At 39.1% G+C, this 24,787-nt stretch overlaps 1 protein-coding gene across 1 annotated transcript in view; it reads left to right on the top strand.

Moving 5' to 3' along the window:
• Tapt1 (transmembrane anterior posterior transformation 1) overlaps window positions 1-21,437 on the top strand; it is a 54,544-nt gene extending 33,107 nt beyond the window's left edge. The window contains exons 6-14 of the mRNA XM_076864468.2: window positions 1,019-1,116; window positions 1,292-1,361; window positions 6,817-6,897; window positions 9,505-9,614; window positions 11,183-11,242; window positions 11,607-11,675; window positions 14,196-14,272; window positions 16,439-16,599; window positions 19,263-21,437. Of these exons, the coding sequence (XP_076720583.1) occupies window positions 1,019-1,116; window positions 1,292-1,361; window positions 6,817-6,897; window positions 9,505-9,614; window positions 11,183-11,242; window positions 11,607-11,675; window positions 14,196-14,272; window positions 16,439-16,599; window positions 19,263-19,492 (956 nt within the window). The 3' untranslated portion in view covers window positions 19,493-21,437. The remainder of the gene's footprint in view (window positions 1-1,018; window positions 1,117-1,291; window positions 1,362-6,816; window positions 6,898-9,504; window positions 9,615-11,182; window positions 11,243-11,606; window positions 11,676-14,195; window positions 14,273-16,438; window positions 16,600-19,262) is intronic.
• Window positions 21,438-24,787: the final 3,350 nt, after the last annotated feature.

Genomic DNA, 24,787 nt, shown 5'->3' with positions numbered 1-24,787 from the left:
TCTTCCCTACCCCACCTATTGCGAGTCAGCATCTGTATATCAAAGAGAACATTTGGGTTTTGGGGTTGGCTTATTTCACTTAGCATGATAGTCTCCAGTTCCATTCATTCACCAGAAAATGCCATAATTTCATTCTTCTTTATGGCTGAGTAATATTCTTTATGGCGTGAATTCTTTATAAGAATGTATGTGTGTGTGTTTGTATCCCTGGTTTAAAGTCTGTGTGTGTGCATGTACCCACACATATTCACGCACCAAGCATGCCTACTGTGGAGTTCCATGTGAAGTTAGGACTCACTCACAGTCTTTCTTAGTGTCAAAGAGTGACACTTAGAAGAAATTGGGTTCATATTTTGAGAAGTTAAGGGCTAAGTGGAAAGATACCTGTTAGGGCAGAACCTTGTTCCAGCTTTAGTGGAGTAAAGCAGTTACCATTTTAGATAACATATTAACTGTTTCATATGTAATATGAATAGAATTCTACATGACAGATGAAAAAGCATATTAATTTTTAGACATTTCTTGCTATCTTAACAATCCATGTTACCTGAAGAAAAGAGAAGACAATCACTTCCAGACCAGCTTTTATGTACTTTTCTTATTAAATTCAAATTACCTTAATTCAGAATGTATATTCCTAAGTCTCTTCTTTCAGTATTTATGATAATTTATTCCATTTATTTTTCCAGCTGTTTTGAGGTTATGTTTCACAAGCATTGTGCCATGTTCCAGGGATGAAGAAAAAGCAGAACCGTACTGGTTAGGAGGACTGGGGTCTAAGTAAATGGATGCACAGAAGCTCCTTTCTGCTTTGGCTTCTTTCATGTGGATTGCATTCCTTTTCTCCTATCAAATTTTTGTCAACTGCAACAGACAGGGAAATTATGAAGTCAATAAAATACATATATTTGGTTTAGGAAGCATGGTCATTTCTCCATTATTCACTTTCAGAATTTTCTAGTGTTATCTATCAATAATATGGAAATAAATTTTGGGTTTTTCCTTGACATTCCATTAGTTTTGCATGCGATTCTCATAATGGTTCAGGCAACAACACTAAATGTAGCTTTTAACTCACACAACAAGTCCCTGCTCACTATCATGATGTCTAATAACGTAAGTATGAGGTTCTACAGTACATTTGGGATTATAAAGTACTGTGGGGTGATACTGTAGATGAAATGAAGTTTTTTGTTCTGTATAATATTTATTCTCCAGGAAGTGTTTATATATAGCAAATCGATTTTTGAAACTATTACAATGATAAAGATATTTCTGTTTTCCATTTCAGTTTGTTGAAATTAAAGGAAGTGTTTTCAAGAAGTTTGAAAAGAACAATCTCTTTCAAATGTCAAATAGTGGTATGTACAATTAGATTCTACTTGCAGTTCTAATTAAAATTGATTCAAAGTGGTTGACTGCCATAAATATAGCTGATTTGGATAAAGGTTAAAAAACATTTTTGACCCTACCCCCTCCTAAAAAAGTTAATTTAATATGGTTTATTGCTATAAAACATTAGAACATTATCAACACTAAAACAGAATCTAGGAGAATATGTTCACAATCTTTGTGTAGACAAACATTTTTAGAGGATGCACAAAAAGCACTAACCATATGAAGAAATAAATTGAACTTTAAAGACTTATACTCAATTAAAAAATTAAGAAAAAATTCCAGGCATTGTAGTACACAACTGTAATTCCAGTGACTTGGAGGCTAAGGCAGAAGGATTGCAAGTTAAGACCAGCCTCAGCAATTTAGCAAGACCCTGTCTCAAAATCAGAAAAAATGGGGTAGGGGCAGTGCTGGGGATGTGGTTCAGTGGTAAAGTGCCTGAGTTCAACTCCAGTACCAGGAAAAAAAAATTAAGAAAATGAAAAACTATTGAAAGAGTGACATCTATACAGCAAACCGTATTTTTTATTTCCTGAATATATTACAAATTCTGCCAATCAGTTATGAAAAAATAATTTTAAAATGGGCAAAAGATTAGATCAGATATTTTGTAAAAGATGTATGAATGGCCAAGAAGCCCATGAAAAGATATTTAGCATTATTAGAAAAAACATCACCAGGAAAAGACAAAGGAAAGCCATTGGAGGGATCACAGCACACCCACCAGGATCCCTGGTGTCCAGACAGTGCCTGCAGTTAATAAGGACATGGATTACCTGACACACTCAGGCAGTATGGTGTGGATGTAAAATACTACAACTGCTCTGGAAAATTTCTTTGCAGTTTCTTTCTTGATATAGTTAAACAGCAATGCTGTAATTCAGTATTGCAAACTATTATAGCAGCTTTATTCACAATAGCCAAAAACTGAAATGTCTATTAATAGGAAAATAGACCATAGAATACTACTCAACAATGAAAGAAAAAATATGAACTAATTATACATCCTATTATGTCTATCTCAAAAGCATTGTGTTTAGGAAAATAAAACTAGACACACACACACACACACACAGAGTACATACTATTGGGTTTCATTTATTTGAGGTTTATGATCGGACACAGTTTATGATAGAAATAAGACTGGCTTCTGATTGGGAACAGGCACTGATGCGGGAGTATAAGGGAACTTTCTGGGTAAGAGAACTCTTTGGCATATTTATTAGAAGATTGGCAACACAGATTAAGCATTTTCAATACTCAGCAAATTGTATACTTAAGATCTGTATTTCACTATGTAATTTTGCCTCTGTATTTGACAAGGAAAATAATAGCAGATGAAGATAATAAAGCAAAAAAAAAAAAAATGTTTAGCATTGTAGGAGAAAATTAGGCAAGGGATCACAAGAGCAAATGGAAAACTAACAAGTCCAGATGATTTCATGGACCACAATGAGCCTTAGCCCTCAGAGCTCTGAGCACAGAAGGTGCTGTCTCTATGTTCATGTTTCTTTCCTTTCACATGTGGGGCCAAGTGCTGTGACTCTGAATGAAAGGGAAGGAGAAGGAAGCTGCTCAAGGGAGGTATTTTGTTGTCAGATTAGTAGCTTATCGTTAACCATAGTACATATCGATTGAACTATAAGAAGTTTATTTTTTGCAGAAATTATGTTTTTATTAATTTGTATCAATAGCCTGCTTTGAGTATGTGCCCTTTATAGACATAGATTTTAAGTTTTAAAAGTTTTCAGTCATCATATATCCGGTCTTTAAAATTATAAGGAAATTGTGAATGGTTTTTAAATCTGGCCACTAACATTTTGTATCATTAGTATCTCTTTTCTCTCTTTCATAAACAGATCCCCCAAATTACAACCTCTTAGCATAGAGAGATTAGAAATTCAATACTTCCGTTTTTTAAAATTCTGAAAAAAAAATTGACATGTTGTTCAGGTATGCATATCAGCTCAGAAAAAAAATTCAGGAGTTTATTACAGATTAAAATGGTTAGTAATTAGGACCAAAAAGTTTTGCTTTTTATTGTTAAATAAAATACTTAATGTTATAGTACAAAGTGTTTGCATTGTGCTGCTTCATTTCTTATAAGAAATTAACTTTAAACTAAGGTAGTTTTAAAACCCCAAGATTCTGACCTAGGCAATCATGCTAATACTGCAAATAGTACTGGGTGTTAAAGGGGAGGATGAGGAGTCTCCCTTTGCAGCTCTTGCCCTCTCTGCACTAGGTCATGGCCACACCATAAGGTGTGCCCAGCACTGTATCTTTGTGTGTGCATTTTCCTGTGATTTATTTTTTTTCTCCCTGAGAAGTTGAGCTACCAAATATGTAGCATAAGGTTCTATCTCTTTCCCTGGGTTAATGTGGAAGACTTTGGGAGTTTTAAAATGACTTTATTCCTCCAACATTAGCTGAACATATATTTTCTTTATAGGAATTGTCTGAGGACAAGTGAAATTGAGTTTAATTAATAAAACCAGACTTTTAACAGTTAATCCTTTTTCTCACTTCATTTTAAGCACCAGCTGAATGTGGGACCTAGGGCTTTTCAATTTGAAAGCCTAAAATGAAAAATTTTGCCTGTTAATAATGTGAACTGCTTTCAGAATGATCCTTCAGGAGAGTTAATCCTCTTAACAAGACTGGAAGCCTGCCATCAGTTGGAAGGCTGTTGGTGGGGAGGGGTAGTCATTCACTTCCCATTTGGACTGCAGCTCTAAGTGTGTTGATGTGTATCTGTTAGTGGTACTCCAGCAGGCTAAGGAACTGCCTGATTAGAATGTCAGGAATGTCCTAAAAGGATTGCTTACCACTGCTTTAAGTTCCTTGGTAAAGGGCAAGAAAAAACATTCCCATTATAGAAGCTGTGATTTTTAATCTATGTAAGTTTAATATTACTGAAAACCTTACTGTTCTGGAAATGAGAGGGTATATAAATATATTTTCATTTCATTATTTATATAAGATTTTATTACAAACAAAAACTTTTTTAAAAAACATTTGAGCTGTGCACAAAATAAATGAGTTCTTGAAATCAAAATATACTTATTTGTGGTGGTTCTTTCCTTTTTAAATCTTTAAACTTAATATCGTGCATATTCTTTATTTTATAAAATCGCATTTGTCTACCAGAATTTTAAGTCTATCATTTTGAAATATGCTTTTCTAAAATCATTTTTGTCTTAAGTATCCCCCTAGTAAGGTGTGTTTTGTCCTTTCATCAGCATGCTTAGAATTGGAATGATTGCACATTTTCTCCATGTCAGTAGTGTGATGTGTTCAAGAATCAGATGTAATTAATTTAAATGTTGTTCTTGTTTTTGCTTTATTTTATTAGAGTTCATAAAAGTTCCTTTGGGTTGTTTCAAATGATGTTCTAAATTTCTCAAGGCAGTTTCTTTCCAGAGAATTATGTAATAAGCCATATCCTACAGGTCAACAATAAATAAATTTCTTTGTTAATATTGTTTATGAAAATTAAAAAGGCCTTATAGCACATAGGTAGAAACAACTTTGTAAATAGTTAATTGTACAGAATTCCAATTCCAATGTACCTTTGAGAAATTTAATCCCATGAATTAAAATCTAAAATTAACTGTAGTTGAATAGTAAAGAATATATTTTGTGTCACACTTTGATAGCAGTTATTCTAGGGCAAACTTTAGTTAAACCTATGTCCCCTTTGAAATCACAAAATAAATTGGATGTGTTGATCTAGAACTAGCCAAAACTCACATACTTAAAAACCTCATAAGTGCTTCCTTCTATTTGTATCCTGCTTTTTGAAAGCCACATCTATGCTCTGCACATTGAGACTCACTGCTCTGAGCTTACACCCAGAACATGGTATCACATAAGGAACAACACTAGAATTCCTAAAGAGAACAGCAGTCTGTACCCACTGGCTTCAAGGCAATAGAGGTGCAACTCCAGTCCATCTCAAAGAACTGAGCTACTCTGCAAAGGAAGGCCTCAGCAACCTCCTGAAGACTCTGAGGATTTAGGGAAGACACAGATAGTAATGGCCAGAGCCCAGAGTTCTGCTATGGAAGAAAAGGGCACCAATGATAGGCCATGAAATTGGAATTGAAATACGGAGTACAATGTTGCTAAGGTGGCAGAATAGATGGAAATGACTAAAGGATATACTAGAGCTTTTCCGGTGGGCTGCTTTATATTTCTGGCCACAGCCCCCCCCACCATTAAACAGAAACCCACATGGGCATGCACACCTACTGCAGCCAGATCGAGTTTGTCCATCACTCAGCTACATAGTATCTTAGAAAATAACAGCTGAAAGATGAAATGTGAAAACCAGCATTTGACAAGAATTTAATTATTTGCTTGTATTAAATTCATTCTGACCAATGATATTTATCATAAATTAGTATGTAGTATTAGTGTATAGTATACTAATTTATGGTAAGTATCATTGTGAACTCTAATTGTTTCCCCCCCCCCCCAAAGTTCTACATATACTCTGAGAAATGCTGTTGTGATGCCAGCGTTCTCCTAGCTAAGGGATTCATCAGGGCAGTAGTTATGTACTTAGTGTTTGCCAGATTAGTAGTCTGGGACACAAGGGTTTTATGTTACTCAAATTCTTGTGCTTTACTGTCTGCTTCTTTTTTTCCTTTTGTAAAATGAAAACAGTTGTCATAAGTCCCCAGAGGTCATTGGAAAGATTTAATAATGACCAAGTCTGAACAGTTTGATGGATTGAATATTTTTTGAGTATGTAGAAAACTTGAATTTCTGGGTTGGGGTTGTAGCTCAGTGGTAGAGCACTTACCTAGCATGTGTGAGGCACTGGGTTTGAGTTTCAGCACCACATATAAATAAAATAAAGGTTAAAAAAAAAACTTGAATTTTTAGACAAGAATTATTTTTAGACAAGAATTATGTTGCCAAAAGAAATAAATGCTTATCAATTTTGCATCATTGTGTGTGTGTGTGTGTGTATTGTACAGTCATCTCTCAATATTTGAGTTTTACACTCAAGGTTTCAGCCAATCACAGATTAAAAATATTCTGCAACAAAGAATGACATCTGGTCGGAATATTATAGGTTTTTTTTCTTGTAGTTATTCCCTAAATAATACAGTGTAAATATTCACAGAGCATTTACATAAGTATATGAAAGGATATGAGTAGGTTATATGCAAATACTATACTGTTATCATATAAGAGACTTGAGCCTCTTGGATTTTGTAAATACAGGTTCCTGGAACCAGTGCCTCACAGATTCTGTGATTCATTTTTGGTTTTTCTGTTTGTTTTGCAGATAGATAGTTGTATGTAGCATAATAATTTCATCAGATTTTGACAGAACTATTTTAGATATGTACTGTATTATTATCTATATGAATTATAGTACTTATGTTTGTTTTCGTTTTTCAGATATCAAGGAACGATTCACAAATTATGTGCTTTTGTTGATAGTATGTTTAAGGAACATGGAGCAGTTTTCTTGGAATCCAGGTAACTAGCTCTTACCAAATTTAGTGTTTTGTGATTTTACTCTTAAACCAGAGCCTTTCTTTCACATGGAATAAAATGAATACTACAGAGAATTTTGGAGGGCTGGCGTTGTTTATTTGGGTATTAGAAAGGAGAATGGACAGGGATTTCTGGTGTGGTTGGATTCTATCTTTTCCAAAAGCCTCTCTGACTCTGGAGCTGCATAGTGGTGGATGAGCAGACCCTGCTCTGAAGTCAGCCCTGGGCCTCATTCAGCCGTGGTTACCTGCACTCTGACATTTTCACAGTTGACTGGAAGATTCTGTGCTCTTCCTTAATGTTTGTGTTTTACCTGTTCACTATTAATTTTTAGGCCAAATAGGGATAAAGAATTATAATGTAAAGCACTAGATTTTGTTCCTCATGTATCTCTGAATTCAGGCTCACAGGAAGTTATCACAGTCCATGAATTCTCACCCTCCTTCAGCAGACACTACCCAAGCAGGTGCAGAGGGCCAGGCACAAGGCAAGGGACTGTGGCAAATATCAGAAGTGCTAAGACATTTAATGCCGGACTCAGGTAGGGGAGAAAAAATAGGCTGTTACGATACTGAAGTGGGCTGGGTGGGAAACAATCAGATATCTCGAGTAATTTAGAATTTTTTCCCCCAGTGCTGCCAAAAAAAAAAAACAGTTTTTAACAATGCTGGCCATGCTTTGCATTCTATTTATCACTCCCAATATCATGGATGTTCTAGGCATCCAATACCTTTTATTAATTTATTTTGTTCCATTGCTTATTTCTAGGTACCTTTGAAAAATCAGAAAGAAATACAAAATGAAATATACATTTGATCTTGGAAATAAATTTCCAGAAGTTACATTCTTAAAGAAACTATAACATCAAATGATAGATTTTTAAAAATATTTTTCTAATATTTATTTTTCAGTTGTAGTTGGACACAATACCTTTGTTTTATTTTATGTGGTGCTGAGGATTGAACCCAGGGCCTCATATGTGCTACATGCACGCTCTACCACTGAGCCATATTCCCAGCCCCTCAAATGATAGATCTTAAGTGGTATGCATTCTAATCTAAATACACCCAAAAGCCACGTAATTTGTGGCAGGGAATGTCCTACGTACGTACACACACACACACACACACACACACACACACACATTCTTTGTGCACCTGGAATCTTTTAATGAATGGTAGTATCAGTAGGTCAGCCAGCAGTATTCATGAAACAAAGTGGATATGTATAGCCCACAGACCCCAGGTGGGGTCATTAATCCCAGAACAGAGTTGTTACACAAAAGGACAAATACTCAAGCTTCTTAACACCTCTGTGTGCGAAGTAATGTTCTCATTTGTACTGTTACTTTCAATGGGTTATCTTAAGTTTCCTTCATCAGTACTGTGAAGATAAAATGAACAAAGGGACACTGTGCTTATTGGTGGATCCTTCATTCTTTTACTTTTATTTTAGCTTTTTTTAAAACCAAAATACCATTTGTAGAAGCTTTTTCTAAGTGCCCAGGATAATTAATAACCAAAAAATAACAAGCTATTTTGTGTGCCAGGAACATTGCTATATACTCTGATCTTATTTAATTCTCATAATAATGGAATGTAGACAACTTCTAATATCCTTATTTTGTAGATCAGGGAATAGGAACAAATATAATTAAAAACAACTGGGTACTGTGGCCCATGCCTGTGAACTCAGAGGCAGGAAGATCACAAGTTCAATGTTTGCCCAGCAACCTAGAGAAACCCTGTCTCAAAAATAAAAATGGCTGGGGATGTGTATCAGTAGTACAGGCCTCTGTTCAGTATTGAACAGCCCTAGTTCCATGCTTTGGAAGTGTTCAGCGCAGCTAGGAGTTGAGTTCAGATGTCACCAGACCTGCAGAAAATAAAGATGAAAAAACTTGCAGAGTTTCTTGTTGAAAGAGGTCCCCTGGTTTCCGGAGCCTCACCATGATGCCAGACTCAGAACAGTGCCTGGCATCCATCATCAGTGCATGGCCAGCTGCAGCCACCAGGTCCTTGGTCTCCATGGGTCTTCGCCAGTGTTTCCAGCCATCCTTTTCTTGCTCTGTCCCACTTAAGTCCTTCCTCCAGGTCTTAGGAGGTTATCTGTGGGTATTATTTTTATCAGCTACTTAGTACTGAATTGATATTTTAGTAAATATCATAAATGTTAGCAGATAATAAGAAGTTGCATCCATATGACAGTGAAATAAATGATCCTATCTTTAAATCAAAAAGGAAAAGATGTGCTCATTTGACTCCAGCATATCTCTGTGAGCTCTTTACTGTCAACTGAGGCAACTATAGAATTAAAAGGCTTTCCTAAGGAACCTGCCTAACCTGGTCATGCCCAGGTGTCAGCTCCTCAAAGGCAACATGGCCTACGGACAAAGCAGTGCTAGGAACACAGAAAATACTGAGTGACTATTTGTTGGATGAATTGCCCTTGAAGTTGGTAAAATGTTTTTTGTTTTTTTTTTTGATAAAGGTTTAACTGAAATACTAAGTTTTGCCCTGTCAAGATTTTAGGTTGGATTCTGCTCATATTGAGAGATGTACTTATCTGTCTTTTCTCTATACTCTATAGATCATCTCTGGGTGCTGTTTCCAGATGTCTGTATGGTGATTGCCTCAGAAATTGCTGTGGACATTGTAAAGCATGCCTTTATCACCAAGTTCAATGACATTACTGCAGATGTATGTATTTCTATAAGCAATTCAGTGTTCAGAGTTTACTGCTTAATATTATGAAGTTTTTAATGAATTTAGATTTATTGTGTTAACGGAGATTATAGGATATAACTACTACTTTAAAGTTAATATTATAATTTTAAGTTTGTAAAAATTATTACACTACTGAAAGGTTTTGCTTCAGTATTGAACAGCCCCAATTCTATGCTTTAGAAATGTGCAGCTCAGCTAGGAATTGAGCTTAGATGTCACCAACTCAAAATCTTCATAAACTGTTACAACTATCACTATCTGTCCACTTCAGTTTTAAAATCATTTTGTGTCTATTTTAAAAATAAGACATCAGAACTTCTCTCAGGGTAGCTTTTAAAATATTTTCTATTTCAAAATTGATTTTTTTCTGTGATTATCAGTTGGTTCCTAAATTCAAACCATACATTTTTCTTGTGAAAGTACTTGATGAAACTTCAAAGAATTTGTTTTACATTGCAGTCATATTCTGTAGAATTTCCGGAAATAGGGGCTGTAGGCTTATTGTATAAATAGTAAACCATAGAAGAGGTTCCTGAGACGTTCCTGGCTCTATCCTAAATGAGTATTAGTTTAATAGTTTTCTGGATTTTATTGAGTTGTACTTTTAATTTACAGTTTTACTCTGACACTTATTGTTTAATTACTTAAAATCGAATGCAGTTGCTACAGTTCAAAGATTTGATCGTGAGTTTCTGAAGGATTTGATATACTAGAAGAAAATATGGTTAGGAAATTTTTTACTGAGGAAGCGATTTTACCATTTCCTTTCTTGGCCTCAGTAGAGAGTAATTCCATTTTCGTAGGATCATTTTTTCTGCATCTGATGTCAAATTTAATAGGCTTCAGGTATTTTGTGCAATTTTTAGTGGAAACGAGTTTATAAGTGCATTTGTAATTGTAGCACTACTCTGTTCCCTATCAATATTATCTTAATGTTGGCATCCATTTTTCTAAGAAGGTGATTATCGTAACTTTTTTTTGGTACCAGGTATTAAACCCAGGGGCACTTAACCAATAAGCCACATCCCCAGCCCTCCCCCCCCACACTTTTTTTTGTTGTTGTTGTTTTTGTTTTTTATTTTGAGACAGGGTCTCACTAAGTTTCTGAGGCTGGCCTCAAACTTTCAGTCCTTTTGCCTCAGCCTCCTGAGTCTTTGGGATTATAGGCATGTTCCACCACACTCAGCAATCATAACTTTTTAAACTCTTCATTTCATTTTAAATTTCAAAATTCTTTTTGACACATACATTACTTTTAAAATATTCACTTCCCAAAATTCTAAACTCTCTGGATCATAATCATTGAATATTTATTCCTTTTTGAAAAGAAACCTTTAAAAAGCCTATGCATATAGTAGATCGGGGAAACCGAGGCTGTGTTTTACCTTTACTTCAGGAAGACAAATAGTCCGTGTTCAGAGGTGTGGTTATTAGCATCTGTTCCTGGTTAATTATTGAACATTTTATTTACAAAGTCTAAATCTTTCCACATGGTATATTTGCATGAGATTACTGAATATTTCTCTCTTATTTGTCTTTAGGTCTACAGTGAATACAGAGCCAGCCTTGCTTTTGACCTTGTTAGTAGCCGACAGAAAAATGTGAGCATTTTATCTAAGGCATAGTCCCTTTAACAACAATGGTTAAATTTAGCACAAAGTATTAGTTAAAGGAAAACTACATTTCTGCTTACCTCTGTTCTGTACATAAGCATTTACACAGCAATAGTGCTTATATTACATAGTGGATGATTTTTATAGCACTGTAACACACAATTTTGCATTTAAAACTTCTTGTGAACAATTAGATTTCCACATCATCTTATTAAATTACAGAACAGGCACTAGGTTCTCTTCCTGTCCATAACCTCACCTGTTTATAACATTTGCTGGGATGAGTGAACAGTACTTTTTAAATGCTGGTTAAATTCCAGAGAATCTGAACCCTCCTCTCCTTTCTCTGCAGGCGTACACTGACTACAGTGACTCTGTAGCACGAAGGATGGGCTTTATTCCTCTCCCACTGGCTGTTTTAGTAAGTTCAGTATGTGTGTATGTATTTAAATTAGATAGTCATCATTATATAATATTAATAAATTATCAGTAAGTTTGCTTCAGAGGGATAGGATCTAAAATTAAATAACTTGGAAGAAAAAAAGTTTGTTTTTTTTAAATAATGGCATTATTCTTTCAGATTAAGTGGTAAAAAAAAGATCTGTTTTTGTAAGTGGCTTTTCTAAAAGTGAGGATATTCTTTTTTGTTCTTTTGGCAAAGATTTTTCTTTTTCAACAGATATCTCCAGCGGTGGACATTGACATGACCACTGGAGTGCATAGTGGTTGCAACATAAATTGATCCAACATTACTAGAGGGCAGTTTGACAGTGTTCAACTTTGATGCAGTTATTCTGGTTCTAGGAATTTATCCTAAGGAGATAGTTAGGAAAGGCATGCAGTGATTGATGGGCAAGGCTAAGCACTTGCAATGGCATTTGTAGTTAGTAAAACATTAGAAGCCAACTACAGTGTGCCCAATGAGGGCATATTTGGTATCTGCTATAATTACCACTTCTTTGTTTTTGTTTTGTACTGGGATTAAACTCAAGGGTACCTGACCACTGAGCTACATCCCCAGCCCCATTTTGTATTTTATTTAAATAGGGTCTCACTGAGTTGCTTAGCACCTTGCTTTTGCAGAGGCTAGCTTTGAACTGAAGATTCTCCTTTCCCAGCCTCCCGAGCCACTGGGATTGCAGGCATGCACCACCACACCCAGGTGTAATCACCACTTCTAAAGTTTTTTTTAAAAAAATTTCATTGAAAATTCCTGCTGTTATGCATTAGGAAATACCATTTTTAAAATAAAAATAGTTCTGAAATTCAAATCAACCCTAAAAAAGTTGCCACCTCTGATCCTTTTAATGAACTTCTCAGCACAGTCTTGTAAATAGCTGCTAGCTACATTGGACTGTAATGTTAATTAAGATTTGCTGACTGCACCTGTATATGATTATGTTTCTTCTTGACTACCTGTTCTTGTGTCAAAACAAACTTGTCCATCTTTTTGCCAAAAGGCATCTGAAGTTCCCCTATAGAAAATGTCTTGGGCAAATCAACTGGGAAATGTATCAGCAAATTGTGGGGCAGCCAGCTGAATCTTAGACCAGCTTGCCTATCCTTTTTCAGATGATGGTTAAAGAATAGATTTTATGTTACTTAAATGTCAATATGACTTTCCAGATAACCACATTCTAAATATTTTTAATTACATAAATAGCTTGTTATTCCATTTCAAAGCAAGAGGTTTTTGCTTGGGAAAAGGAACTCCTAGAATTTGGGGGAAATGGAAGATTTTTTTTTTTTTTTTTGGTTGTTCAAAACATTACAAAGCTCTTGACATATCATATTTCATACGTTAGATTCAAGTGGGTTATGAACTCCCATTTTTACCCCAAATACAGGAAATGGAAGATTTTAAAGAAAAAATATTGTGTCAAAGTTTAAGAGATTGACAAAATAGAATATTTTTTCTAATTTGTTTTCTACAACTGGGAACATGATATATGCAGTTGCGAGGGTAAATGTGGATTCCCTGACTTTGCAGAATGTATTGACTAAATGGCAACAGTCATTTTCCTGTTAGAGGCTGTTACAGGGGAGGGCTTCCATTTTTTTCTCATAGTGAAACTTTATTGAAACATCCATTCCCCCTAACTAATCCTGTTTTTTAAAATATCTTTAAGAATGTATGTTGATGATATTTAAGACACCCTGCTAGACTCTTCCATTCAACAGCTCTACTTTACTGGATGAGCACAGTTTTTCTCCTGATTCTCAATTTCCATGTAGTCGTCCCACTGGGCCTTCATCTGTGGGCACATCTAAAATGTATAAACATTCCCTCTTGACTGGTGCAGCCAGATTTATTCATCAGAATTCCAAGGATAATGCTGTTATTTCTGTGTTTCTGCAAGATAAGTAAGAAAATAGGTATTTAATTGTAATTATCCAGAAGAGAAGTTTTTCCAACCTTTAAGTAATGTTATTTGTTAATAGTGTTTAGATTTTTTAAACAGTATGAACTTCCTAAGGTTCCCTTTTCTCCATGCTCCCTGCAAGTTATTGGGAATTCTTGAAGAAGTTAAGGATGATAGACAGGGAAGTGCCCACCACGTGGGTCCATCCAGCTCTGGTAGCAACCAGGGTGAGAAGATGAATTCATTTAGGCTTTCCAGAAGTAGTTATAAAAATCAGCTGATCAGCGTATCTGTCAGGTACAAGCAGAGGCATCAGTCATGTGCGCAAGGTTAAGGTCTGCCTTTAGAGACTCTGCGACAGTTTTCCACATCCCAGACTTGCCTGAAGAAACTGAGTCCACCAGAAGCTGTCATGTGCAGGCAGGTCCTGACAGCAAATCTAAAGCTGTCCTTGGAGTTAGCAAGGCCACAGGCATGTGCCGACCATGTTGAAATCAGCATGCTGAAATCTTCTATTTAAACATTAACTAATAAGCCTTCTGTGTTTTTTCTGTGTGTTTTGTTGTGTTTCTGACTAGCTCATCAGAGTTGTAACAAGCTCAATTAAAGTGCAAGGAATCCTGTCATATGCCTGTGTCATACTCTTCTATTTTGGGTAAGATGGCCTATTCCTGAAAATGATTTTAAGTGTAAATAAATGCAAGATGCAATGGAAGTTGAGTAGTGCCCACATCATGCGTTTGCTCTCCGTGTGCTTTAGATTTTATTTTACTCTTCAGTGGAGGCTTACTGTAAGCCCTTTTTGCTTAAGAGTATGTTTCCCCCATATTTTCTTTTATGAAAAAAAGTCAACCTTTGTAGTCCGACTTTTTTCCATGTTTAAAAACATCTTTGACCTTTTTGTATTGCCACATTTAACTATTAGCACACTCTAGCGCCATGTCAGATGAGGTCAGGAGTGAAGCAGGAATGGCATTTCTCATCTGCTGGCTGAACCTTACCTGCAGATCTCTTGGTCTGAGGTAGCTCATATTCTGTTGGGGAAGATAAACAGAAAGTGAAACTCACACTGTTTAAGATAAGTCGTAAAAGGTAAGAAGAAAATAACAATACGAAATGGCAGTTTTGTCCCTGTCGATTTTCTCAAGAAGTGAACCGATGATACAAGTAGCCTAGCCTGGGATCAGGGTGGAGTACTCAAAAAGAAAACTGAGCAGCCTGTCCCCACCCTGGCTTATGAAGGGTGCATAGGAGCCAGTGCTGAGGAGTGTTAGTCTGGGGGGCTCAGATCTGAGCATCTCCAGAGGAGTTGGAGGGTGAATAAGCAGAGCAAGATCATCTCAGCTATAGATCCCCAAAGGGCCTCATCGAGGATGAAGTCTGCTTTCCAGGGACATCCCTAGGTTTCAGTTACATGTTTGGGTGTTTTCTGCATTTGCCTGCTACCCATATACTGCTGGTCTGTGGCAGGTGCAGCACAAGACACTCTGTTGAAGCAGCTAGGAAACAGTCAGTTCTCCCCCATGCACCTGGAGCAATAAATATGCTTGCCAGCACCTGCAGTGCCTTTATCTGGGCCCTCACCCTACAGATCTGGGTTGAGGCTAAATGGCTGGTGGCGGTGGTGCCCACAGCAAGACATAATTCTGATCAGGTTGCATACCATTTACTATTGAATGAACACAAAACTGCTTTACTTAGTTTGGTTTTTGTTGCTGATAGCACAGACTGGGTAAGTTATAAAGAAAAGAGATTTATTTTGTCACACAGTTCTTGTTCAAGTTTCGGGGGTCATATCTGATGATTCCTTCTTGCTGGCAGAGTCCTGAGGCCATGCAGGCATCACATGGCAAGAGACTGGGAGCAAGTATGAGACCTAATCAAAGTGGCTTTAATAGGAGACTCCCTCTTGAGGTCCCCCATTAACCCATTCAAGAGAGCAGAGCCCTAATCCCCTGGTCCCACCACATAATAGCTCATAATGGGAATGCATTTCATCATGAGTCTTGGAGGGGACAATATTACTTTATTAAGTTAACTCTTTTCAGATTTTTGATGTTAAAAAACATGAGATCCTCCTGTTCTCATACAAATTCTCTTATCATCCCTCAGAGTCAGCATGTGCCAAGTTTATCAAGTGGTTTTGCTGTAATTGTTCTCCTCTTTGTTTAACAAGTTAATTGTTCTAGTGAGGTTTTTTTTTTTTTTCACATAAACAAAACTAGAAGTGAAGCGTATGTATATATACCTGAAAACCTTTGGTTAGTTGGAATTGTGTATGCAGAAATCACCAGCTAGAGTTCAGATCCATGCAGGACTCCATTCAGACGCTGGACCCCATGTTGGTGTTCTGGGTCCTGTTGGGGGTTCCCAGTCCCCTCCTGCTTTGTGAGGGCCCCATTTCTGCACAGTGAGAAAGAACAAGAGGATGTGTGCCCAGAGCAAACACTGAAGGACAGGGTACCAGATGCCACAGGGATTGACATTATTTTTCAATTTTCTTTCTTATTCATCTGCATGTATTAAATGTATTTGTTTTGTAGTAAGAGAATAAATGTTAAATTACTTAATAGTGGGAAAACTTCTAACTGGTAATGATTAATGGCACAGAACTAAGGACTTTATAAAAAGTTTTCCCTGGTGACAGAAGCTTTGGGGACTCTGGGCGTTGGTTGAGGAACTTGTGTCCTCTGCTAGGTCCTGGCTTATGGGCCCACCCCTTCTCACCAGGCCCACCTTCCTATTAGCAACAGTAGGAGATGGCAGGCATGGTATTTCCATGAATTCTAACAGCGGTCATTTGTTTTGTTTCCGTTGTTAGGTTGATATCCCTGAAAATACTTAATAGCATCGTGCTGTTGGGGAAGTCTTGCCAGTACGTGAAGGAGGCCAAAATGGAGGACAAGCTGTTCGACCCTCCCCCAGCCAGCGCTCCGGGCAAACCATCTAGCAAACCACACAACAAATGCAGACCCTCACAAGGTACATGTGCTGCTTTTTATCAACCCTGAACAATTTTCATCCAGTTGTCTGAACTCTTTCTAATGAAAGTTGCTGTTTGACAACGTGTAGCAGACTTTAAAGAATTTTTTCATGGGCTGGGGATGTGGCTCAAGCGGTAGCGCGCTCGCCTGGCATGCGTGCGGCTCGGTTTCGATCCTCAGCACCACATACAAACAAAGATGTTGTGTCCACCGAGAACTAAAATAAATATTTTTTTTAAAAAAAGAATTTTTTCACTTTAAATAGTTGGGTTTTTTAACAGTTATATTTTAGATCTCGTCACAGATCTACTGACAACAGAGCTCTGAGTTTTTACATTTGTTCATTTGTCAGTAGGTACCTCTGAACCCATTACATGCCAGGTCCAGGGGATCTGCAGGGAATGGCAGCACCCCTCTCTGGTGGAGCTTATGCTACATGGTTGGGAGGAGGGGGGAGAAAAAAGTGTGCACCTTGCCAGGTGGCTCGGTGGAAAGCTTCAGAGAGCTGTGGCTGTGGGGACGGCGCTGAGCAGAGCTGCTTGGTGCATTTAAGGACAACAAAGGCCAGGCCTTTGTGAGACCTCAGCTTGGTCTCAGAGTGGGAAGGGGCCAAGGCAGGGTTTAGCATGGTGGACGAGCAGCTGGTGTTCCCAGAGGATCATTCTCACGTTGGTGGAGAGCAGAGTCAGGAGAGTAACCCAGGCCAGCTGCAGAGCGGAGGCTGCCTGGCAAAGCAGGGTCTGGTGGCATGAGCAGAAGGCCTGGCCACATTCTGGTAGGTCTGGAAGATGAGGGAAGGACTCTGGTAAGTAGATGGTACAGTGTGAGGAAGAGAGGAGAGCGAGGGTGGTTTCAAGGGTTCCAAGGAAGGGCAGAGGCCAGGCTTAATGTTTGCATTGGATAGCATCCCTCTTAACATAGGTGTCAGCTCATATGACTTTGAGTTTATATGGTTTATTTTTAAATGCGTGGAGCAAGTGTGTGCGGGGTAATGCAGGTGAACCTCCACACCAGTGGGAGGTGACACAAGTGAGAACCAGATGGGCGAGAGGACTGGTGGGCATGGGAGCACATTCTTCCTGGAGGTGGCCTTACCTGGACTATATCTTGAAGGATGAGAGGAAATAGGCCATGTGGGGTCTGGTGAGAAGGACACTGAGGGAAGGGGCCAGCGTTACCTGAAGTTACAGAGGCCTGAGGAGGTTCCAGAGAGCTGGCAGCTCTGTATTGCGACTGGGGAGCTCTCGATGGCAGGGGAGACAGCTGAGCCAGAGTCTGGGCAGAGGCAAAGGCTGTGCTCATTGCATGTGCCTCATGGGGAGCTGAACAACTGGAATAGAAAGTTGCAATTAATTTTTTCATTATAAAGAACATATTGAATGGGACGCAATGGCGCATGCCTGTAATTCCAGCTGTTCAGGAGGCTGAGGCAGGAAGATGGAGAGTTCAAAGCCAACCTCAGCAAAAAACGAGGCACCAAGCAACTTAATGCGACCCTGTCTCTAAATAAAATACAACATAGGGCTGGGGGTGTGACTCAGTGTTTCAGTGCCCCTGAGTTTAATCCCCTACCCCCACATACAAAAAAAAAAGAATATATCGAGTATTGTTAGTAAGATTGCATTTATTTCACCTAACTAGATAGCTCATAGTGGGTCTGCACATGTTCTCTTATGTATAGTAAGAAATTAATAAGTGTCAGTCTTGTTTAAAGAGGATTCTAACGGGGGCAGATAAAACTTGGAAGCATATAAAATGTGAGGCCGTCGGATCAGGGCTCATGTGGGCAGTACACATTACACCAGTGTCAGCAAAGAATGTCCTAGAGGTCAGGAGACCACAAACTTATAGTTCATTCTGGAGGGCGATGAAGTCAGGCAGGAAAGAGTAGATGGGGGCCATGCTCAAGACAGCGTCAGAGTTAACCCCGTTCATTCTAAAAGAAACAGAATACAGCAGGGCTAGAGGGAGGGTACCCCAAGAGGCAGCTGGGTGCATACACTGCCTCCATGATGGCCGTGGTTCAACAGGTAGATGCAGATGGCAAAACTCATCGCACTTATAATAGGTGCAGTTTGTGAGCAGTTCCTTTTTTGGCCCAAAGAAGACAATCTCAAAAGGATTAAATGTACATGCCCAAGCCCAGCCCCACTGTCCTCAGGGCCACGCTTGGGGATCCCTGTGGCTTAAAACAAACACTGGGGACTTGACTGGGTGATGGGTGGGTTTCCCCACTGACCTGGACTTCTGGAGCAGTGCTTCTGCCCTCTGTCTAGCTACAATGACTACAGCAGCCTGAGTGGAGGAGCCAGGGCTTGTTTTTCAGATCTGGCCACAGTCACATTAGGATATGACCATTTAGGAAGTAGCCTTGGTATCAGAGTTGGGTCTCTTCAGAACAGGGTGACACTGTTTTTTGTGTGACGTGATCAAAATAATGCACCCTTCCGGAAAATCTTGAGTGAGAAGTAGGGCAGCTTCTGAGTTTTGTTGTAAATCACAGCTGCTTATCCAGTGTGCACTTTGGTCATTTGTTTTTTCCAAAGTGGGCAGATGGACACTGTTTTCAGCACTATTGAAAACACAGGTATTGAGGAGCTCATGGTTACTGTAAATTGAGGGGAACCTGTTTTCTAATTCAATGGCTCTCCTTTTTCATAGGACTTTCCACAGAGGAAAACCTGTCTGCCTCAGTCACCAGCCAGCCTGCTCATCAGAAGGAAAATGTCATACCACTACTTGTGACCAGCAGTTCTGATCAGTTTCTGACAACTCCAGATGGTGATGAAAAGGACATAACGCAGGAAAATTCTGAATTAAAACACAGATCCTCAAAGAAAGATTTGTTAGAGATAGACAGGTTCACAATTTGTGGAAACCGAATTGACTGAATTCCATGGCTTGTGCTGAGGATGCTGGCCCTGGGCAGCAAGTGCTGAGCTGCCCGGACAGACGGATGCTAAACATGGCACTTGAATATTTATTTAAAAACTTAAATTATTAATGGCAAGCAAATCTTAGTATCTCTCTTCCAGTAATGTGGTCTGGCCAAAGGTCAGATCACGGAACAGCAGCAAACTCCGGCCTCGACTCTGGGAAACTTGACGGAGACAAGCACTTCCCCTGTGTGGCCAGGAGCAAGAGCTCTTGGCTTGTCACCTGCGCTCCCAGAGTGTGGCATTGTCTCCAGGCCTCTTCAAAATGCAGATGTACACCTGGACAGCTGTGGAGCTCTTACCATGGATGACTCTCCAGTCGCACCATTTTCATAGACAGTTTTCAGACTTTACTTCATCTGCCAAAGCATTAAAATTATTAAACATAAGTCAAGATAAATGTTCTTACCACCAGAATAATCCTTGAAGATATATCTGAATTAATCAGAATAAAAGGCTACCTTAAATAAGACATGATGAATAGTAGCGTTTTATAGAGGAAAAAAAAAAATACCCTAAGCCAGTTCATTTATTTAAAAGAAAATAATTAATTAATGAAGGTTATGCATCACTGAGAAAATGTTTTATAATTTTTCAGTTTACTCTTTAAAGCAAAATGTGAGCTGTGTTTTATTTAATTGCAGAGGATAAAATAGAAATTTCCTTATAAAAAGGCACTTTTTTTTTTTTTTACTGAAAAGGCAGAGCAGTGTTAACTTTAAGGTATAGTTAACTGGTTTTGCTTTAAAACTAATCATTTCGTCAGCTAAAGGATTCGGTGTTGAATAGGCTGAAAAATTGTCAGTGTACAAAATTCAAAACTATCAACTTTAACTGGATTTTTTAAAGTAACAGTTTCAAAGTAAATATTCCAAGTGGATCAGGCATCATCCTCTTGCTTGGGCTTATAAGATGCATTCTTCATTCATTCGTCAGCAGTGCACCTGTGCCCAGGCGGGGTCTGGGTTCTGCATGGGCAGGTGCCAGGGGCCGAACCTACACTGTAGGCCAGCCTGTGTTGGGAGAGGACCCCTTGTGAAAGTGCATGGGGGTGTCTGGGTGTGGATGCCCGTCTGGGTGTGGGAGGCGTTTGTGGATGTTGGGAACAGCAATCAGAGGGTGCTTTTTGGTTTTGTTGGAAATTAAGATTCCACTTCTGCTTTACTGCTTGTCACAGCCTACATTACAGGACAGGTTGTTTCCACCCCATTTTATCTTGAGAATCCTTTCAGCATTTCTATAGAAATTTGACCACTTCTGATTGCAGAACTGTCCAAAAGATGGTACTGATCACTTTATTTCCATTGGTGTTTCATTTTTTAAATTGTTTTATGCAAATGTTTCAAGTATATTTATGCAAAAGGCAAATTGGGGGTGATTTGTCTATCCTGGGTAAAATATAAAGCAAGCTTTAATGCTTTGGCTTGTTCATTTGAAGTACAAAAGTGAATTTTAATGTTTTGCACTAAACAAAAGAAATCTGAAGATTGATGTTGAAGAGATTGTACAGACATACATTTGTGAAACCGAGATGTATTTTTAAGTTAAAAATGAATATTTTAATTGCTTTGTGTATGTTTCAGTGTAGCCCATTTTAAAACCTTTTTTCCATCTCCTTCTCACCAACAAAAGGAACAGTGCTCATGGTGAATAGGAATGGTTTGGAAGAGCTTTTGCCAAACACAGCCCGGCTCAGAGCAAGAGCGTGGCTTTGGTCTGCCGGTTCTGCTTGAATGACTGTTACTGTGCTGTCATCTTCAGATTTTCGTTTCCTTTGCAGATGCCCTTGGGAGTGTGGGATGATACTCGTTTCTTCTGTCATAATGGCATTCAGTACTAATTTTATAAGTGCATCTTGTGTGAAACTCAATAAATTCAATTTTGTAATCTTTTTTAAAAACGTCACTGAATTTATTTTAATGACGTTAACTGTTATGTTGGTGGAGTGGATTTCCCACTCACTCTACAATAAGAATTTTTTCCTAATTTACAAATGATAGGACTGTTTTAATTTGACAGTCTTAATTTGTCTTAATTATTCTTTTGTCCTGGATGGTGGCAAAATGTTACATTTTTGTCTTTGAAAGGATAGTTTTGGACCTGGCCATAGACCCTGTAATACCTCTCAGCACATAAAGGTGTCTACGTTTGCAGGGGTCCTGAATATCACACGTGTGCTGCTTTCCATATCTGGGAGCCACAACAGGGTAGGGCTTTAGGCCCTGCATGATTTGGACCCTTCTTAGCCTTTCCTTTGGAATGGAAGTGCAAATACCATTATGTTGTTCATGAGTTGTCCAGGCTTCTTGTTTAGACTTGATACTCATGATACATAAGCATGAAAGAAACTTGCTATAATTAGCTCCTCAGAATTTGTCCTGCCACTTCTAATAACTCAGCAGAGGTGATAAGTTCCAATGTAATTTAAAATCACTATGGTTTGATTTTCAACTTCATATATTTATTTTTTCCACACAGATTTGTTTAGAAACCCAAGTGTCCGAAACCATTGAGAATTAGGGTCAGCAACGAGCAAGGCCCCTGCCTCCTGGCGAAGACTGACAGCAACAAGTCAGTGCAATACCAAGTGACCTCCCAGGCTTGTTTCAGCCCTAAGATAAATGTAGCTTGTTAACATTTTTACATACAGCTGATTTTTTTCCTGTTATATCTGCTTATTAAAGTAAGATAATTCTATAAAGTTAGAAATGTTAGAAAGAGTATACAATGAATCAGAATGCATATATATACCTAAGTAAATAAATAATTTTTTTAATACAGGTAGAAAAGAAATAAATGTTAGACATTTTTAAAAAGTGCTTTTTCACTGAAGACTACTAATTGTTCCCAGAATCTCTCCTGGACATATGCATAGGGTCATAGCTGGGCCTCGAGTCTCCTAGTTAAGGGCTATTTCCCAGCCCCTCGTGCTGTCTCGTGTGGCCATGTGACTAGTTGACAGGGGGTTCAGTTAAAGGGATGTATGCCATTCTCGGGGCAGAAACCTTAAGTGACAGATCCTTTTCACCTTCCTACCAGCTAATAGAGAAGGTGGTGATCTCTCCCTGATCTTAAGATAAAAGCATGCACTTCGGGTGGCAAGTCATTCAGGAGAAAGGGCCTGGGTCCCTGATGGTTGTGAAGAGCAGAGTTGCTGGTCACCTGAGAAAACTCAGACTGTATGTGAGAGGGGAGAAACAGGAAATGCCTTTTGCTTGAAGCCACTGAGTGTGGTGGATCAGTGTTAACGCAAAAAAGCCCGGGTTAGTACCCTGAGGAATGTGAAAGAGTCTTCTGCGAGATCCACACATAAAGAAGAGGTGTTAGACCTAACTCTCAAACATGTGCTTCTGAAAGTACTGTAGGGGAGAAGGTGGAGGTCATTCTGCCCCACTTTTCCTGAGGTTAGACTCCCAGCACCTTTGAACTGAACGCTGAACTTGCTCAGAAGTGGCAGAGCCCTGTTTGCTCCTATACCCTTACCTAACTAAAGACATGCCTTGTCACTCATCTCTCAGGGAAGTCCACAGTAAGAGAGCAAATTGTGGGTGCAGCCCAGGCTTGGAGAAGTGGGAGCAAAGGGGCTGAGTAATCCAGGAGAGTACATCTCCCTGCCCAGGTAGACTGGGCCTTGCGAGCCATCGTGAAGGGACTGCTCTGGAGTGGCCTGGCACAAGGAATGTGTGCATTCAGAAGAGATAGGCATTCTAAGGTGGTCTCAGTGGCCTGAGAAGCTGACTTGTAGGAAGCAGCTGATACTGACACACTGAGCAAACAAGGTATTCCCTTTCTAAATGACAAGAAGAAAAGCTAGGTAAACTTACGGCAAGCGAGGGGAAGGCCCATTTCTGCCTTGCAGGGAAGCCGCACTCAGGCTCTTTGTAAAGGCATTCAGCATGAAGGAAGGCAGGCGTCTGTAGCTGTGCATTTTGCTTTTAACATGCAACTTTCATTTTGGCAGGTGAGAAAACGGGGATAGAGCACATTGGGCATTTTAGTTGAGTGACTAGAGCAGGAATCACAGAATGAATAACCTCCTGCAGGTGATCAACCTGCAAAGCAGTGCGCTTAAGGTTAATTTTGAAACTAACTCCTTTCAGGAAGCACATTCTCATTTCACTTTAGATACGTCTACATAAGAATGTAAACTGAGAAGGCCGGAAATAGCTGATGTTAAGGTTAACCAGGCGAGTGCAATGCATAACAAGGAAAATGCACGAATAATCTTCTTGTCAGACTTCTTATACCATACGTATTAGTTGCACAATCTCTGCAAAGCACAGAAATAAGCAATGCTCTGTGATCACGTGGCTTATCTGTGGTCTAGTCAGGGGACCATTTGCTAAACAAACCTAGCAATTGGGGTGCAATCATGAGAGGCCAGTGACTGCAGAATGCCTCATTCAGACAGGTTCTGCCACAATCATTGCTGTAGCCCAAGCATCTGAAGGCAGCCAGTAAATATTGGGTGAATAAAACAGGCACTATTGTAGAGGATGTGTACTTGGACTGGTTTGGAAAAGGAGTAGGAATTGGATGAATGAGGAGGGAAGAAAGGGCGAGGCTGGTATGGAGGAAGGCGGAAAACTGCATGGGTTAGCCACTGGCTGGTAAACACAGGTGCGTAACTGCCAGTCTGGGGCTGAGACCGTGAGGAGGAAAGCTCCAGTCCAGCAAGGTGGAGATGCAGGCAGGGACTAGATGTTGGCGAGGTAACTCTTGCTCAGGATCTTAGCTCTGATCTTGTAGGCAAAGGACCGAGGAGTGTAAGTGGGATTTTAAGTTGGATTGTTACAACTGTCAAATGAATGAAAAATCTTTGTAAGATACTTAGTGCTATGATCAGATCAATGTGTTGGAAAAGGCAGGCCGGTGGCCTCATAAAGGGTTGTTATCTAATAGCTTCTGTTTTCATGTTCAGTGCTAAGCTCACCTAACTTTCACTTAATCTTTAGATCTCTGTGAAGTACACACTTTATTTCATTCTACAAGTTAAAAAAAAAAAAAGAAACTGCACCTTAGAAGGGTTCAGCCATTTGTCATTTACTTACTTGCAGGTAGTAAACAACAGCAGAAAGGCCAGCCCCGTCCCCAAGCTGGTGCACTTTCCCTCTCAATGCTATCAGCTCTTTTCTGGAAGAGGGAAAAGAGGACATGGAGGCCCCAAGGAGGCATCTGGGGCCATCCGCACCAGAGAGGTGAGGCTGTCAGGGATGCAGGCAGGGTAACCTGGATGACCCATGTCAAGGA

Source organism: Callospermophilus lateralis, chromosome 8 (assembly GCF_048772815.1).
Source record: "Callospermophilus lateralis isolate mCalLat2 chromosome 8, mCalLat2.hap1, whole genome shotgun sequence".
NCBI classification, from domain to species: domain Eukaryota; kingdom Metazoa; phylum Chordata; class Mammalia; order Rodentia; family Sciuridae; genus Callospermophilus; species Callospermophilus lateralis.
This window is presented reverse-complemented; position numbering and strand designations above follow the sequence as displayed.